Source organism: Lynx canadensis, chromosome X, assembly GCF_007474595.2.
Source record: "Lynx canadensis isolate LIC74 chromosome X, mLynCan4.pri.v2, whole genome shotgun sequence".
NCBI lineage: Eukaryota > Metazoa > Chordata > Mammalia > Carnivora > Felidae > Lynx > Lynx canadensis.
This window is the reverse complement of record NC_044321.2, coordinates 3,988,541-4,007,278: the sequence shown is the minus strand read 5'-3', so window position 1 is coordinate 4,007,278 and position 18,738 is coordinate 3,988,541. Positions and strand designations below refer to the sequence as shown.

General features: G+C 47.6%; 1 protein-coding gene across 3 annotated transcripts in view; it reads left to right on the top strand.

The window, feature by feature from the left end:
* The window catches only part of LOC115507884 (pseudouridine 5'-phosphatase), a 174,369-nt gene that overhangs the window by 72,046 nt on the left and 83,585 nt on the right, over positions 1-18,738 (top strand). Inside the window, exon 4 of one of the 3 annotated variants that reach the window (XM_030306412.1) lies at positions 8,683-9,316. The exons of 1 other annotated variant lie outside the window; for it this stretch is intronic. In XM_030306412.1, the coding sequence (XP_030162272.1) occupies positions 8,683-8,859 (177 nt within the window). In that variant the 3' untranslated portion in view covers positions 8,860-9,316. Of the gene's footprint in view, positions 1-6,551; positions 7,974-8,682; positions 9,317-18,738 lie in introns of those variants that run through there. One more of the 3 variants, XM_030306413.1, reaches the window with a different exon arrangement.

Below are 18,738 nucleotides of genomic sequence, written 5' to 3'. Positions count from 1 at the left end.
GGGGTTCTCCTACAAGTGCCTCGGGCAGAGGCGGGAGGCCTGTGTCAGGTGCCGAGTGTCCTCTGCCCGGTCACTCAAGAGCACCCAAGTGTGGTTCTGTGATTGTGCCTACAGCTGTCAACAGGATTTGGGTCCCCTCGGAATCTTAGCGAGAAATACTCCCCCACATGCCATTTGCAGACCCCAGGAAGAGCCTTGGAGAGGTGGGGCTTGCCTTTTATACTCCGGAGAAGTTTCTCCTGACCCGTATGGAGCCAGAACCCCTCTGTTCCCCACCCGACTTCGGGGCTGGGACGCCTTCTCCACAGCATCCTCTGGGCTGTGCCCAGCACTGCCTACTCCGTATGCCAGCTTTGAGACGACGTTTGCATTCTCTTCTCTAAAGAACAGGGAAGGACGGGACAGGTCAGCTCTCTGGTGACCTAACCGTGCGGCCCTGTGGCTCCTCTTGTGCTGGACGCTCGGCGGAGCCCATGCCTGAGCTGGCAGGGGAGGGAGGGTGGGCGTCCCAGGGCTCCTTACCTTTTCACTCACTCTCCTTTCTAATGAAACACAACGTACTTCCTCCGTGTTGTGACAGCCGGCTTGGGCTGCCCGAGCAAACCCCACACGCTGGGTGGCTTGAGCAACGGCATTTGTGGTCTCTTCCAGTTCTGGCGGCTGGGAGTTCAAGATCAGGGAGCTAACGGGGTCGACAGTTGTAGGCGTAACCACAGAACCACACTTGGTTTCCTGCTTCTCTAAGAAGCTTCTCTAAGAATCCTCCAGGATTCTCCGTCCTCACGTGCCTTTTCCTCTGAGCGTGGGAGTGGGGAGCAGAGCAATGTCTCTTCCTCTTCTTATGAGGACACCAATCCTGTCTGAATTGGGCCCCCACGGCCCATTTAACCTTAAAACCCCCCTAAGCCCCTTGTCTCCAAACACAGTCATGAACTGGGAATTAGTGTTCACCGTGAATTTGGTGGAGGTCAGCTAAGCCCACGTACAACATGTTTAGGCATACTCGTTATGTCGATGCATCGTCTTCAGGAGGCTGATGTCCAAAGAGGTTAGCTTTTTTTTTTTTTTTTTCAACGTTTATTTATTTTTGGGACAGAGAGAGACAGAGCATGAACGGGGGAGGGGCAGAGAGAGAGGGAGACACAGAATCGGAAACAGGCTCCAGGCTCCAGGCTCTGAGCCATCAGCCCAGAGCCTGACGCGGGGCTCGAACTCACGGACCGCGAGATCGTGACCTGGCTGAAGTCGGACGCTTAACCGACTGCGCCACCCAGGCGCCCCCAAAGAGGTTAGCTTTTAACGTGTGAAACCAACAATGGCCCAGATCACCCCTGTGTATCCTGAGTATCGTGCAAAGGGGCGAGTAATACCGGAGCGATTTTGCACATTTATTTGTATGCATAAAGTAGGAAAAGGAAAAAGAGGATTCTGTTGACCGTCTAGAAACTACTAAGACTTCTTTTATCAACCTTAAAACTCCCTTTGAGAGCTTTGCTGGACTTTTCAGTGGTCCCTGACAAATTTGGTGGACACAGAATCTGTGTTATTAAAAGAACATCACACAAAGGTTTCTGAGCTATTTCAGAGTCCTTTGCTCAACAGTTAATTTGCATGGTACGCTCTAAAACGGACCCTGAGTGCCTTACAACATACTTTTCCTGAATAAGAGGAGAGAAAATTTCTCAGGAAGCCTCCCACACGTACCTGTGACCACCACGTTATTACAGCCTACATTTCTTTAAAGGTTTCTCAAAAGATGAAGGAATCCATGTAGTGGTGGTGTCCATTCATGTACGTACCTTACGACTCTAGAGGATTTGGCTACGGATATGTTTATGCGAGTACTGGTTTTGTTCTTTGATTTCCAGACCAAAATTAATTGAAGAAGATAGTAGCTCTGCAGTATGCAAGGTATTTGTCAAAGTACTTGTGAGATGTATCTGAGTCAGACACTGTTTCCTAGGGACCACACCAGAGCTAGAATCTGCTTCACCTACAGGGAGGGGAATGGCTGTTCGGGTAGGTAGGTAGATAGGTAGAGAGAGAGAGAGAGAGAGAGAGAGAGAGGGATGGATGATTGATAGACATGATAGATAGTTAAGTAGATAGATGGATGATGGATAGATGATGGATAGACAGCTGATGGATGATGGATGGTTGATAGATATACGGATGGATGGATGGGTAAGATGATAAGTGGATAGACAGATAGATAGACAAGATAGATGGGTAGGTGCATGGGTGGACAGATGGATGGATGGATGGATGGATGGATGGATAGATAGATAGATAGATAGATAGATAGATAGATAGATAGGATAGGTAGTTAAGTAGATAGATGGATGATGGATAGATGATGGATAGACAGCTGATGGATGATGGATGGTTCACAGATATAGGGATGGATGGATGGATAGATGATAGATAGACAGACAAGATAGATGGGTAGGTGCATGGGCGGACAGATGGATAGATGATAGATAGATAGATAGATAGATAGATAGATAAGATATATGGGTAGGTGCATGGGATGGATGGATGGATGGATGGATGGATAGATAGATAGACAGACAGATAGACAGACAGACAGACAGACAGACAAGATATATGGGTAGGTGCATGGGTGGACAGATGGATAGATGATAGATAGATAGATAGATAGATAGATAGATAGATAGATAGATAAGATATATGGGTAGGTGCATGGGGGGATGGATGGATGGATGGATGGATAGATAGATAGATAGATAGATAGATAGATAGATAGATAGATAAGATATATGGGTAGGTGCATGGGGGATGGATGGATAGATAGATAGATAGATAGATAGACAGACAAGATATATGGGTAGGTGCATGGGTGGACAGATGGATAGATGATAGATAGATAGATAGATAGATAGATAGATAGATAGATAGATAGGATAGGTAGTTAAGTAGATAGATGGATAATGGATAGATGATGGATAGACAGCTGATGGATGATGGATGGTTGATAGATATAGGGATGGATGGGTAAGATGATAGGTAGATAGACAGATAGATAGACAAGATAGATGGGTAGGTGCATGGGTGGACAGATGGATGGATGGATAGATAGATAGATAGATAGGATAGGTAGTTAAGTAGATAGATGGATGATGGATAGATAGTCGACAGACAGCTGGTGGTTGGAAGGATGGATACAATAAGATAGTAATGAATGCATGGTTGGATGAAAGATAGGCAGATGGATGGACAGACAAATAATATAAACAAAAGTACTAATTAATAAAATACATGCGAACTTCCATCATTTTAATATTATGTAGAGGTTTATTATTTAAGTAAACATCTAACGAAGTGTATACATATCCATCATCACAATCCTGTGGTACTTATTTATACTAATTCACTGTCTGACAAAGAACATGGAGATAAATAAAGCAAACCTTAGCTGGGAGCCCCGCTGCCTGAGAACTCGTCACAAATAAAGTTTAAGGCCTTCTTCAAGTTTCAGTGTCTCACGATGTAAGAACTGAGCTTGATGTTACAAAATTAACGTATAGAATAAAATGTACAAAAAGTCATACAGTGGAAGTTTCAACATAAAAATAGTGGTTTAGCGGAACATTGCCTTTAGGGATTAGATTCAGATCATGCCTGGCTTTTAAATGGTGAATGACCATGGACGCAACCATGGGAGTACTTAAAATGTGCACACAGATGATCCCGGATTGTCTCTGAGAGTCTTAGAAGTGAACCTGAAGTGACTTGGTACCAGATTTTGGTTCACCAACAAAGGGAGACACTCTGTTCCCCAGAGACGATGTAGTCACATGTGGGAAGTTCGCTAGTTGCAGAGCAGCGTGCAGCCTCAGAGGGACGCTGGTAATTGCCGAACAGACAACTTTAGTCACCAAACGACATCTCCAGCTGGTCTGGACACTTGTGTCCTGAGGGAGCACAGGTGCAGGGTTGAAGACTGACCCCGCCCACCAAGTGAGGAGGTCCCGTCCCTCTGGGGCCATTGCCACCCTTTCCCTGGCTCCGCTGACCTGAGCTGGTGAGGAGAGTCAGACACACAGAGTCTGTTCCGCCCAACTCGTTCTTTACAAAACGGCCAGTCTTGGTTATATGATGCTTCTCTCTGAAAGAATAAAGGGCAAGGGCCTTGTGACGCCCCCGCTGGTTCCGGTGACCAGGCTGGGTGAAGACACACACACATGTCCCCTGACAGGGCGCTGCTCACCTTACACATCTCCCCCTCTGGGAGGTCAGCCCCCAAAATGCCTCACCTCCCAGATAGTTGGAAACATCATTCTTTCTAAATTAAACCCTTCCGGCTATAGTTTAATTAAGCGCGTCTCCTCTTCCGCAGATGGAATTCAGATCCATTTTAGGCTTCAGCTTGTAAAGTGGAAAGAATGTTGGATTATGGAGGCTGGGACTCTTTCTCAATTCTGTCACGTGCATGCCCGTTTGACCTTCAGCTTACATGTGAACTTCCCGTGGCTCTGATACCTTCCCGGTGACGAGGACCGGGCTGGGTCACCCGCTGTCCTCCAGCTTGGACACTCTTTGGTCCCTTTGTTCATTTACGTCCTGGGCAGGGACACGTCCACATCTCCCCTAATTTAGCAGGTTGTTCATCAGATAGATGCTCCCTGTTTGCCACGGCACCCCAAGCAGGTGCCTGTCCTCCAACCCCACCCCGTCACGGCCAGGTGCAGTCCTGGTCCTGTCCCCACAGGTGAGAGAAGGATATTACTGCTGCCCGGAAGCTTCCTTGAAGTCATGGGAGCATGTTCTGGAGATCCCACCTCTTGTGCTGTGCTACAAAGAATCGCTACGTGAATTCACGTGCACTAAAACACACATACCCACACTGATGTCCGTGTGAATTTCGTGGGAGAGAAAGACAACACGGCAGAACAGGTTCAAAGGTCTCTGGTGCCCCAGCCCTCCTTCCCGCACGCAGCTAAGTGCAAGTAACACAATTCACGTTTTACAGGTGGGTGTGAGTGAGCTTACAGCACAGTGTAATGAGTCAGTGCAGGGTGGGAAGGGGTAGGTCGGGGCTCAAGGAACCCAGAAGGACTTAAAAGAAAGAAAGAGGTAAAGGTCGGTGGAGTGAAACTTTCAGTGAGCTGGGTGGGACAGGTAGAAACCACACGGAGGCGTTTGTGTATTTGAATAAAAAACAGTCTTCCTGGAGCGCCTGGGTGGCGCAGTCGGTTAAGCGTCCGACTTCAGCCAGGTCACGATCTCGCGGTCCGTGAGTTCGAGCCCCGCGTCGGGCTCTGGGCTGATGGCTCAGAGCCTGGAGCCTGTTTCCGATTCTGTGTCTCCCTCTCTCTCTGCCCCTCCCCCATTCATGCTCTGTCTCTCTCTCTGTGTCCCAAAAATAAATAAACGTTGAAAAAAAAAAAAATTTAAAAAAACATTCTTTTGAGCAGGATCTGAGCTTTGCGTTTCTGGTTTTGTTTAGTTTCAGCATACATCTTTCGATGCTTTTACGTTCTTCGAGTTATGATTAATAGAGTCACTTCAGGGAAATTTCAGAGATTTATTTCTGGGTTTCAATAGGTAGATAAGCTATAGTATGAGTATTCATAAAATGCCTAGGTGTTTACACGCTGGGCTCTTTCCTCCCACGCGTCCATGGAAATACATGAGATCTTAGGAGTCAAGACACAGGCCGTACAAGGGACACAAAAAGCTTTTGAGACGCTTTTCTGAGTGCTTCGAAATATAGTGGTGCTTGTGCTTTGCGGTTCTGCCTCTGCGAAGAAACAGGAAAACGTACAAGTCCAGGAATGACGGCATCGTAACAATCCAGGCACACACGTGGCTGGCGGTGAAGCCGGCCACGTTAACCTGTCAGTTAACCTGTCCTGCATCTGGCCGCTCTGATTTTTAAAAAAAAAAATTTTAGGTGTATTTATTTATTTTGAGAGAGAGCATGAGCAGGAGTGGGGCAGAGAGAGAGAGAGAGAGAGAGAGCGAGCCCTGAGCAGGCTCCACACTGTCAGCACGAAGGCCAACGCAGGCTCAATTTCATGAACCGTGACATCCTGACCTGAGCTGAAATGAAGAGCTGGGGGGGGGGGTGGGTAAGCGACCGAGCCCCCCGGGTGCCCCTGGCCGCTCTGGTTGACTTGCAGGTACGGAGCTGTCTCCGGCCCCGCACGCGGCTTGCTCCCGCGCTAGCCCGCCTTTCCCGCCCAGTGTCCTCCCACTGAGGGAACGCCAGGCTGAAAGGAAGTATCCTCAGGAACTTTCCCTGCCCCGTGCCGAGAGCACCTGGGACGCCTTTCCTCGTCACTCGTGCCCCCTCTTGTATTTCCCGGGACAAACACAGCGGCGTCTGCAAAGGAGCTGTCAGGCGTGGGCGCTCGGTGGCGTTCTGGGTGGGGGACAGAAGTGTGGAGCCCTGTTCGGCAGGTGCCGCGGTTTCCGGGTCTCCCCACAGCGATGAGCCTCCCAGATGCAGAGTAGACGCTGCTTTTGTGACTTTGGCCAAGCACGGCTACCCCAAGGGATCACCAAAACCTCTTCCTCTCTTCCAGCCGACGTTTCACAGCTGGACTGCACAAAGCTCCCAAATTCTCGGAGGACACAGGGCATAGTTTAAAAACACGAGGCCGCTGGACATTTCGGTGCCCATCCCTGACCCCACGTAAAGCAGTCGAGGACATTTAGAATGCAGTGAGGTCGTAACTGTAAAAAGGCAGGGACGGAACTGTCACCAGCAAGAAGTCTGAGGCAGAGAGCTAAAAAGACAAGCCTGCCCGTTGTCAGCCCACTCTGCCTCCCGTCTGATGGAGACCGTTGACTCAACGGCAGAAGCAGGGAACTTGAAGAAAAGCCGGAGGCCTTGTTAAGTTCTCGGAAGGAAGGCAGAGGAGCTAAGTGTCCTGTTTGTCCAGTGTGTCTGGTTTCTACTGCTCAAAGCCCCGTCTCTGGGGTATACCAGCTTAGTCCCTGAAGGTGGCCCCCTGCTGAAGCCGGGGGGTCATTCTGATGCCCAGGAGCTCATTCAGCCCTGGCTTCTGCCCCTGGGGGAGGGGGCCGAGGAGATCTCGGCCCAGCTGGAAAGGAAGGAGGGGGGGTGGAAAAGTATACTTGCTACGGAACACTGCAACAGGAAAGACTGTAGGAGTGTGTGTGTGTGTGTGTGTGTGTGTGTGTGTGCGCGCGCGCGCGCGTGCACGCATGAGTGTTGGTGAGCGTGCATGTGTATCTGTGGGTTTCTCTGTGTGCAAGTATTTGCGTGCGCACGTGTGTGTTTGCGAGTTTGAGTGTGCATGCATGCATGCATCTCTGTGAGCGTGGGTTTGCATATCTGAGTGCTGTGACGGTGTACATGAGTGTGCATATATAGGTCTCTGCGAGTTTCTGTGAGCATATGAATGTGTACATGTGTGTCAGTGAGGGAGTGTGGGCGTGTGTTTTCCAGCGACCTACAGGCATGAGAGGATGCAGAACTCGTAGTTCATGGCACTGACGCTGATGTCCGGGAGCCCCCGGGTCACCAGCGCAGTGAGCTGCGACTGCCCGCTGGGGACAAGGTTCTCGTGATGAAGGCAGGACAACACGGGCCGGGTGGGTGGATAGGTGTGACCTTGGCACGTGCTGGCACTTGTGAGTCAGCAAAGGACACAGCGGGGACACGGGGAGAGCATCTCACAGCTGTGCCCAGAGCCCTGTCTCCAGAAGTCTGGCCCCTGCAAGAATAGAACGTTACCAAGAGAGAATTCATGAAGCTGTTTCCAGGTCCCCAGGGAACTTTCTGGATGCGTGTCTCCCCTGTGCAGACAGTGATGTAGGATGACTGGCCGATCGACCGTTGCATGGATGTGAGACCTCGCGTTTGGAGAGACTCCTGATGGGAGCCATCCCGTGGTGCTGGTCACATGACGGGATGTCTGGGAGCTGCCTGATAAGCACTGTGCACGGACACCCAATTTTAAATGTAGGCATCTTGGGGCGCCTGGGTGGCTCAGTCGGTTAAATGACCGACTTCACCTCAGGTCGCGATATCTCGGTTCGTGAGTTCGAGCCCCGCATCGGACTCTGTGCTGACGGCTCGGAGCCTGGAGAGTGCTTCCAATTCTGCGTGTCCCTCTCTGTCCCTCCCCTACTCTTGCTCTGTGTCTGTGTCTCTCAGAAATAAACATTAAAAAAAACCGTGGGTGCCTGACGGGGTGGCAGTCACCCCGATGACGAGGTGGGTTCGCACGGTGACCTGAAGGAGAGATCACACGTGGCGGCACACGGCTTTGGAGCCGAGAAACTTTTGTCGCACGCCTCAGCCCAGTACAGGCTCAGCCTTTCACGCCAGCGCTGTAACCATTCAGTTCCCAAAGTGCACAGCCTGACACACCACCAGCCGTGAAGTGCGCTTGCATTTGAAAAGCGTGTCTCATGTGCCCGCACGATTCACTCTCCTGCTCTGAATGGAAACCTGTCCCCTCCAAAGTAGCAGCTGTGCGAAGCCCCACAGGACCACGCTTGCGAACAGGCGTGCTGGCCTCACCCACCGTGCCAGACTGGAAAGCCTGCACCTCGTTTCCGTCTCGGTCCGCACGGTGACACAGCCGACCGGGCATGTCAATAATAAATACCTTGAAAACCCGGTCTAAGCGCCTGGTTAGGAAAAAGGCCGTCTCAACCCTGTTTTTCTTCCTCACCCTACAGTGCCTCGTCTTTGAAGACGCTCCCAACGGCGTGGACGCGGCCCTTGCAGCCGGCATGCAGGTGGTCATGGTTCCAGACCGAAATCTGCAGCGCCATTTGACGTCCAAGGCCACGCTGGTGCTGGATTCCCTGCAGGATTTCCAGCCCGAGCTGTTTGGTTTGCCGCGCTACGAGTGAGCGGCCCGCTGTGGCCGCGGCGCCCACCCGGGTGACCCGTGGCACCCAGGCAATCACCCCGTGAGCCAGCGGTCCTCCCAGCCCATTATGTGTGGCTTCCCATCCCACGTGGGCTTGGCCTCCTCTGGCCAGTGCTGACAAACCGCGGCGTCACAGCTGAGACACGGCAAAGCAGAGATGGCCCGCAGCGCAGACCGAAACGCTCACGTGCATAGTCGTAGAGCACGTGAATGAACACACAGTGTCTCGGTGTTTGAGGAATCCTGTAGCAGTCACACACGGCAAATGGACAGACGTACACATGCTTGTGAGCGCCTGTGCATGTATGTATATGTGTGCGTATGGACAAATACATGGGCGTTTATATATAGGTATGTGTTTACATACGCCCGTGTGTATGCAAATACTAACGTGTCCACCACAAAATGAAATTATATATGTGTTCATTTCTGCCTGCCTTTGTAGTTTTTGTGTTTTTATTTTGTCTTGTTTTGTTTTGTTTTAGAGAGAGGGAGAAAACCATAAGCAGGGTCCATACTCAGCACAGAGCCCTATGCAGGGCTCGATCCCACAACCCGAGCTGAAATCAAGGGTTACAGATTCAACTGAATGAGCCACCCAGGAGCCCCTCTTTTACTTTTTCTAAATCCTGGCTGGAAAATGTAAAATATGCATACATATATGTATATGGTTATGTATATATATATATGTATATATGTATGTACATATATATTTATATGTTTCCTATGCTATTTTCTTTCTTAAGTATTGGTCGTAATGTGCCAAAGGAGCTGATAAACGTGAGATGGTAATCGCATTTGTTCTGCAATCTGAGTGGAAAAGCCATGTCACGGATGAGCCCTGAGAAATCATCCTCGTTATCAGCAGCATTCACAGTCCTTCTGTGCCCTCAGAACCTCTCTGTGCACCTCTACTCAGACACCACCTCTGAACCGTGACATCCTGAGTTTCTTTTCAGTGTGAGCATACCTGCAGCCCACATCTTATTATGTCTATGTGCACGTCCACATTGGAAGATGTCCTTTCTACCTCAAAAAAATAAAAACAAAAAAATCATCCCCTGACTCTAAAAACATGTATTCTTTCTAGCACAGTCTTCGATGCACATATAACTTGAATTCAGAGTGCATGCTTACCACGACCGAGAGCCTTATTAGCACATTTTTGGAATAATTCTACTTTGGCAGTGAGCTCCTTTTAATAGATTTACTTGATGTTTTGTGGTGGGAAAATTGAGAAAGGCACCGGAATATGCGAGAAGAACGCAATCCCAGGGTGCATCTGGCCTGCTGGTGTGTCACACATGGTCGTTGAGCAAATTTCCAAGTGCAAATGGTGGAAAAATGCTGGTGATGTATTTCAGGGTACATCTGTTCATGCCTTGCCTCCGGCTGTTGACCAGTTTTGTATCCATTCAGAGATTCATTTCAACATTCATGATCGCCGGTGTATGGATCTGCTCTCTGAATTCTCCCTCAAGCTGCTTGTAACGTCTTACCGGATCCCTCGCCAGTTAATCAAGTTGAATAAAATCTTTGACGCTGGTTCGACATTACGTTCCTATGGGAGTTTCATTTCAACCTTTTTAAAAACATATATCCTCTAACAAACATAAAACATACGTGTCACTCTTTGACCTTTTTTTTTTTTTTAAAGCCAAACAGTACTCACACCATAAAATGGCATTCATGTATTATAAGGACACATCGCTGTCTTTGCCTGCAACAGAGGCTGTCTGTGAAATGGTCACTTGTTGGGTTTGGGATCTCCTTCCAAAATACGTGTGTTTTATAATTCTTTAAAAAAAATTTTTTTTAATGTTTATTTATTTCTGAGACAGAGACAGAGCATGAGCAGGGGAGGGGCAGAGAGAGAGGGAGACACAGAATCTGAAGCAGGCTCCAGGCTCTGAGCTCTCAGCACAGAGCCTGATGTGGGGCTCAAACTCGCACACTGTGAGATCCTGACCTGAGCTGAAGTTGGACTCTCAACCTACTGAGCCACCCAGGCGCCCTGGTGTGTTTTCTAATTCTTAAGCCATTTTGCATCAATAACACAAAGAGCTTTCGTGCTTCTCTCAATGACGTATTTGTAGATCCCTGTGCACTTTCCCCTGGGGTAAATTTGATATCAGATACGTCGCTGTTACTTTTGTTCTTCTAACCAAGATGGCGGTGACACTCTTACTTTTTTGTACAAAGGAAAGTGCTGGTGGTTGGCCAAGGCACACCTGTTCTTGCTTATTGTCCTCCATCATGCTGATGGCTTCAGTGCCTTTTAGTGATGGGATCACACTAAGCACCCATCCGTCTCACAGAGGTATCATTAAACACAATGGAGACCGCAGTGACTCCCGCCGAGAAAGTTTCAAGGATCATCGTGCTTTCTTAGTGCACTAAAGTGTGCTCTATTAGGGACATGCAGGGATCAGGGGACTACGCAGGGTTGCCCTCACGGGCAGCTAGTGTTTGCCCATCCGCTGTACCTTTTCAGAAACATTTGGTAGTGATGACGTCCCTGAGAGGTGATGCTGTCGGTCTGTTCTTAATTCCCCATCAGTGAAACATATGTAACATTTGGAAGGTCTTACTAATCACTGTGTCTTAGAGTTCTACCAATTAGCGCTCAGAGTTCAGCGACCTGTAGACAAGAGAGGAGGTCTAGTAGAGACCTGCTTTACACTGGAGAGAATTGTCTTTATCAAGACATACAGTCGGTTGAGTGTCTAACCTCGGCTCAGGTCATGACCTCACAGTTCATGAGTTTGAGCCCCGCATCGGGATTTTGTGCTGACAGCTCAGAGCCTGGCGCCTGCTTCACATTCTGTGTCTCCCTCTCTCTCTGCTCCTCCCCTCCTCATGCTCTGTGTCTCTCTGTCTCAAAAGTAAATAAACATTAAAAAAAAAAAAAGACGCGGATCGTTTCTGCTGTGCAACAGTGTTCAGTGCTTGGCCACTGAGGTTCCTGTTTCTTTGAGTATAATACTTTGATGCTGAATTTCCCATGCTTTGAATGGTGTTACCAATGTTTAAAAACAAATTTGCACTTGGAATGAGTTTTATAATAAAAAAAAATTGTGTATCCATTCCTCTACTTAATGTTGTGTACACTCCCTTATTCCACAGGATGAAGTCCAGAACCTCTTTGGCCTTATATGAAGGCGTTCTGACCTAAGTTTATCCCTAGCGGTCTTTACAGTTATTATCAATCATTATTATCAGCAGCAGCAGCAGCATCATTATTGCCATAGTTTGTAAAGAGAAGATGAAGTGTGGTTTGGCAAAGGATTTCCAGTTAGAGTTCAAATCAGATCTCAGCTCCACCACTAAAAAGTTGTCACCCCCACCTCTGATTCCTTGCCCGTGACATGGGGGTAACGTACGCTCTAGGGCGTTGGGCTGAAGGAGTGACTGACGTCACACGTGGGATGGGAATAACAAACACAGAACTCTAGTAGTTTCCGTGGATTAAAGAGATTTGATTGACAAATGATATCTGGTGATGGAAGACCAGATAGATCTTCAGGACAGCTCACAATATTCTGGTTTCCCGTGAGTCTTTTTAATAGGATATTGTGCACATAGCACTTGTATGTCCTTCCTTAGCCACAGGATGTAATCACTATTGTAACTTTTCATCAGAAACACTCATCCGGATTGAGTTAACTCAAGAGAGATTATTTACGAGCTACGTGGAGGGCATCACAGGACACATACAACCAAGAGACACCGCATCGGAGGGTATTTATCAAGTGCGTATGCTGTGAGGTAGAAATGTGTGAGTTGCACCCACATCATGGTGCCGCCTCATCTGATTTGATTGCCCCTCGAATCAGCTAATTTGTTCTGTGCATTTTTTGACCCGAGTGGTGGTGAAAGGACTAAATAGTCACCTCTGTCTTCCTGGTTCTCTACAGAATGGCAGGTGCCTCACACAAGGTGGTTTTGGAGACTGAAACTGTCCCATTAGTATTAAGGCATTGTATCAAAGCATTGCTTTTTGTTGACTGAAACCCACGATTACCAAATTCTACGTGCATTTCTCGCACATCCCATGCGAAATGAATATTTTACATCAAAGTATTTGCAACTAGTTGCCATAATCTTAGTAATATATTTCTCTAGGGCATACAAATTATAAACGACTATTTAAATATTCTAATGTCTCTAGTCCCTTAACAAGCATGAGGCATTGGGAAACATGCCATCAAATATATGTACTTACGAAAAACCTGAATAAAGGGATGAGTTTGTGTCATATATAACACAAAGTCACTTAAAATGGCTTATTTTCAAAATCCATTCTAGGAAAGAGTGGGTATGCATTTGATACTCAAAGTCTGAATAAATTATGGATACATATTTAACTAAATAAGAGCTATCTTTGCTATGTTAGGTGGGTACTAGGTGGTAAAACAGACATTCCGTGTAAAATTCTACAACAAAAATGGAAACCAACTAATCAGTAAACTTGTATCATTGTTCCAGAAATCTCAGTCAACAGTGCTATTGAGTGTTCACATAGATGGATTTGATGATGACAGATTATCTCGGTTGTTTGTCTAAACATGCCCATCTCACCACTTTTTAAGGCTGGCTTCACTGGATGTTGAATTGTGGTTTGAAATGAATTTCCTCTTACTCTTTAAAGATACAGTTTCCTGTTCTATGGCTTCCATCATTTTGATTAAATTACCAGTTATTGGTCCTACGTGTGTAAGCAGTCTGTCTCTTTTCTCCAGCTGCTGCTAAGATTTTGTTCATGGTCTTTGGTCATCTGAGGAATGGTTTGCTTTGATCCATGTGAACTCTGTAGATCCCCTGAGTCTGTGGCCTGCTTAATGTATCACTAAGCCACTCGGTCATCATCTCTTCCAGCACGCCCAGGCTTACCTCTTGGGGTCCCTTCCACACACCCGAAGAGAAAAGGGTGAACTCTTGACCATGCATGTAGCCATGAATTGTGCACGGGCCTGGGCTGTGCCACCACCGAGAGGGCTGGGGGACTGGGGAGATGAGTGAGCTGGCAGGATGGGTGAGAAACTAGTGTCGGCATGGCCTCTGGGATGGCTTGGAGTCCCAGCACACACAGCTAGAAAGGATTAGAATTCTAACTTAGCCCCGAAGCCAGGCACAGTGAGAACCAGCCTGAAGGAGTCAGCCACCCAGAATCAGGTATACCAGAAATCCAGAGAACCAGGAGGGCCAAGAACCTGGGGATCCACAGAAGGCCTAGCACAGAGCTCCAGCAGAGTCGTGTCCCTGGAGGAGACCTTTCCTTCTCCTGTGCTCTGTGGGTACATTCTGTATGTCTTCTCTGAAGCCAAACCCAAGACTCGCTTGCCTCTTGTAGAAAAACACTTCCCTTGAGAACAAAGGCAAAGACACAGATAGTTGCTGAAGTATGAAAAACTCACGGAAAACAGTTTTAATTAGGATAAAGTATTCACATACGCAGATCACTTGAAAATTGCAAAACACTACATTTCTGCATAAAGTAGGTCGTCTAACATTTGTTGAGTGCCATCGTGAGGTAGGCACTTTTTATTTATGAACGCACGTCCTCGCCTTTTGCTTTGTTTCTGTCTGCTGCACGTAGTGGCTGAGAGTACTCCCAGCTTCCCCTCTCTTACCTCCAAGAAAATGCACAGAAAATGATGTGCAATTAGGTTATGTAACTCAAAGGCCACTCCATTATGAAGCAGTGGGACTGAGGAGCAGGGTTATAAGTTATACTCCCTTCATGCTCCAAAAACATTGCTGTTCCCTACATAATTACCTATAACCACAGGGAAAGAAATACATTTTCTTGGTCGAGTTAAAACGATATTTGATGTTCCATTGTCACCGGTGTAGACGCAGCCCATATGGGCTACATTGAGTATCTATCTGCGCACACTGTGTAAGGCAGGCAGAACCGAACACATACCTGCCTTAGCTGTACTAGCAATTTTTACCACGAAAAATACTGTCTCTAAACAAGTTTGAGATGCCAATTTAATTGGGAAAATATTAAGGTCTTGGGATGCTTCCGCTTGTCTATGCATGAGACAACTCCCTCATTACTCTGGACTTGGGTATTCTCAACGTACCTTCAGAAAACACTGTAAAATGTCATTCCTGAGTGCCCTTTCTTTGCAAGTACTTATCAGGCCTGTGTGATGAGCTGTTTGTTCTCTGCTGATGTTCTTACTGATGCACAGTCTTGTCTGTAAGCAAGTCATTAGCCAATTCAAGACCGGAGTGGTGTCAGTAATCGTCCATGGGTGTTTCTAGGCACACGGTAGCTCTTGGAAGTCATCCTATCCCTAGGCTCAAAGTTCCTCAAGAATGTCATGTGGTTATTCTGAGGGAGGGTGTTTTTAATACCTCTCAAGGTATAAGATCTGAGGCTTTTCACCAATCACTCCCCTCCCTTAAAGTATTTCCAATGTCAGCTCTATTTCTCTACCTTGATTTCTTTCCTCCAAACCATGATCTGCAAACGGCCTGTCCTACCATCACCTCACCACATCCAGGGAACAGTTGCTACTAAGATGATGGAAGTCAGCCTTGAGTGCATGACCTACATTGTTCCCAGGGTCCCAGGACAGGCAGATCGAGTCCTGTGACAGTGCCTGCAGACCCATATGCTGTCTCCTCCTTCATGTTAGCTGTGAACACTCATCCGACTTTCCCTGGCCAGAACCTCCTTGAAGGAATAGGTCAAAACGCATTCTGAGAGTTCAAGGGGAAAACAAGTGCCACCCAATTCCCCCTGTTTTATTTCCCAGCGATGTAGACTGCATGGATATGGCCCAGATTCCTCCATGCGACATGTAATTTACTATGGGAGACACAGGAAGGAATCACACACTGAAAGGTGCAACTGTAAATTGTCACAAACACTGCAAAGTGCAAGAACAGAATCTAAGAACAGCAGTGGGCACCTAATTTAATTGGGAGGCTTACAGGGTCAAGGAGGGGGCCTCACTGTACAAGTGGCATTTAAGGTGAAATCAGAAGTCCCTCAAAGCCTGGCTGTTTTCTCAAAAACTAAAACATACATGGACCATACAACCCAGGAATTCATAATAACATACATCCACACAAAAATTTGTACACAAGTGTTCACAGCAGCATTTTTTTGTAACCATCAGAGGGAAAAAGTAAAAAAAAAAAAATCCTGGGTGGCTCCGTCGGTTAAGTGTCCCACTCTTGATTTCAGCTTAAGTCATGATTTCTCAGATTCGTGAGTTTGAGCCCCACATCAGGCTCCTCGTGTTAAGCCTACTTGGGATTCTTGTTCTCTCTCTCTCTCTCTCTCTCTCTCAAGAAAATAAAACTAGAAAACAAATTTAAAAACAAGAAGCCATCAGAACAGAAGGTCTTGGGAGAAGTTTGCTGTGTGATGAAATCCCACAAATTCCATTGTCTTTGGCACTTTTTACCAACAGTCCTGTGTCTGTCCAGTTAGCACGTATAAAAGCATCTTCCTGTCTTTCTAACCAATTACGCAATTTGGACAAATGATCGGTGAGGGTCTCCACAGAGTATTTAGAGTGTGCCCAATGAATCAGTGGAGTCAGTCCATTTTCTACTGTAAAATATATGCACTTTTAAATATCATTAGCCTACTTAGCAACACGTGATGTCGGTGAGAAGAACCAACAAAGGTGACGGTGGTGGGAAGAAGGAGCTGAAATCACTTCATGGTTCATATTATGTTTCTCTTGACCTTGTGATTTTGTAGTTTGGCAAGATACGCCAATCCTCAGCTCCGAGGAAAATGTGTAGCTTTGAGAACCTGGGTCTTAACAGATGAGAAGGTGTTCCACGAAACCAGTAGAAGGGAATTGGTGGGGACATGTTGGGGAAGCATGAGGAGCATTTCATGAAAGCGAAGGTCACCCTTCCAGTGCTGCTAAGATACCAAGACAGATCTGGATGGAGAACGGACGTGGGGCTTGCTTATCTGTCCCGGAACACATCAGCTCAGGGGACTGGTGGGGGTCAGGAGCAGATGGCACAAGGGTAAAGCGAAGCAGACCCAGGAATGGAGAAGGCTCTTGAGAAGTTTTGCTAATCAGGGAGCAAAGAAATGGGGCTGTCACTACGGGGTGAGAAGGACCCAGGAGGCAGTGCTTAGTCTTTGTTGAGGTTTGATGTGGAATAAACGCCTGAGAGCAGAAACACCAGAGCTTCTCAGCCCCAGACGGTGAAGCGTGCCACACAGGCTCCTTAACTGTATCCCATCGGAGGTGCACGGAGTTGCCATCTTTCAAGAAATGAGGCCTCCAGGAGAAAGGGAAGGAGTCAGGAGGCTGGTCTGGTAGAGGTGAGGCAGAAAGGAAGGACCTCCCCATGAATCACATTGGCATTCCCTCCCCCGCCAAATCCATTTAATCCCACCAATCCAACATAGCCCGCTAACTAAAATTCTTTCCCATCGCCACACTCCCTAGTTTTTTAGATGCCACTCATCAGAAGAGATGTTTGTTTACCACTTCAGCAAGGAAGCACACCTGTGCTTGCAGGATTCAAGTGCCCCCCAAATTCTTGCCGCCCTCCAAATCTCACTTCCTGCACCGGAGGGAGCTCATTCCTGCTCTCTGCTGCTCTGCACAAAATTCCTTGCTGACAGCTACAAACACGTCCCTTAATCCCCTTGCAAACACCCGTGAGAACGTGACTGCCCTCTTAACCTCCTTGATGAGACTGCTCCCTCCTCGTTTTTAGCTCAGAACTGCTCACAAGAGGGAATAAGATTTTGATGCAGGAGGGTAAGTAGTGAAGGGCTTTTGAATAGGAAGCTTGGGAGCAGAGGAGATAGATTTGAGTGGGTACTTCACAGGGCGCTGGAGAGGTTGAGGGTAGTAGGAGTCCAGATGGGAAAGGAGGGAGGAGGGGGGCTACAAAGGGGAGCAGGGTCACAGGAAAGGGACAACCATGGGCATCCACAGTCTCCTTAGTGCTATCTCCTATGATTTGATTATTCTGTGCAGGAGGTCAGTGTGCCCATTGGGGCCTGCAGTTAGGAAACTTTCCTCTGAGCTGCAAGGAGCCTTTCTTAAATACCGGAGGAACCCAGTTACGTTCTTTATAGTCTAGTACTGCATGCCTGGTCTTGTTTCGTCAAGCACTTGGTCTGTTTTGTTTGTTTGTTTTTTCCTGGAATACTCAGAGCCTGCTCTGTTCTTTGAAAACTCAGCAAAGCTCTCACCATGGCCAGCACAAACACAGCAAGATCAGGTTCTGCGAAGTGCATGCCCTCAACTGTCGGGCAAAGTGAGTGCCGTGATCCTTTGTTGTTGTAACAGCCTTTTTATGGAGATGCTTCCCAAGGCAGTGTATTCTTTTGCGTCTAGCCCTGTGGCAGCAAACTTTCAATTCAGCTGGTTCTTCTCAATGGTGGGCTTAGATCGGGCCAGGGCATCCTGTCCTAAACCACTTCCTAGGGCAGGCGCCAAGCTCTGGGGTGGCAGGGATGCCTACAGCTCAGACTCTGCAAATGAGGGTGATCCACGCTGGGCCAGTTTTCCTGGGAAAAGTACAGATGGGGCTTGGTGTGCAACCCTAGTTCGTAAAACAAAACAGAACAAATCTTGTCTCCAGACCAATGCCCACAGGTGGGGCTGTGACACAGAGCCCAGGCATTCATGGCCATGAGATTTCCTCTGTGCTGAATGTTCAGCCTTGTTTGGACAAAGTATGCAAATGGGAGATGGCTGTGTGATGTTGTTTGCTGGGCCTCAAGCCCTGCCCTTACCTGTGGGGTTCAGAGGTGGTACACTGACAGAAGGAAATCTATATACACCTCTTAAGATTACACACACATACACACACGCACACACCTAACCCTGTAAAACTGAGGAAAAGG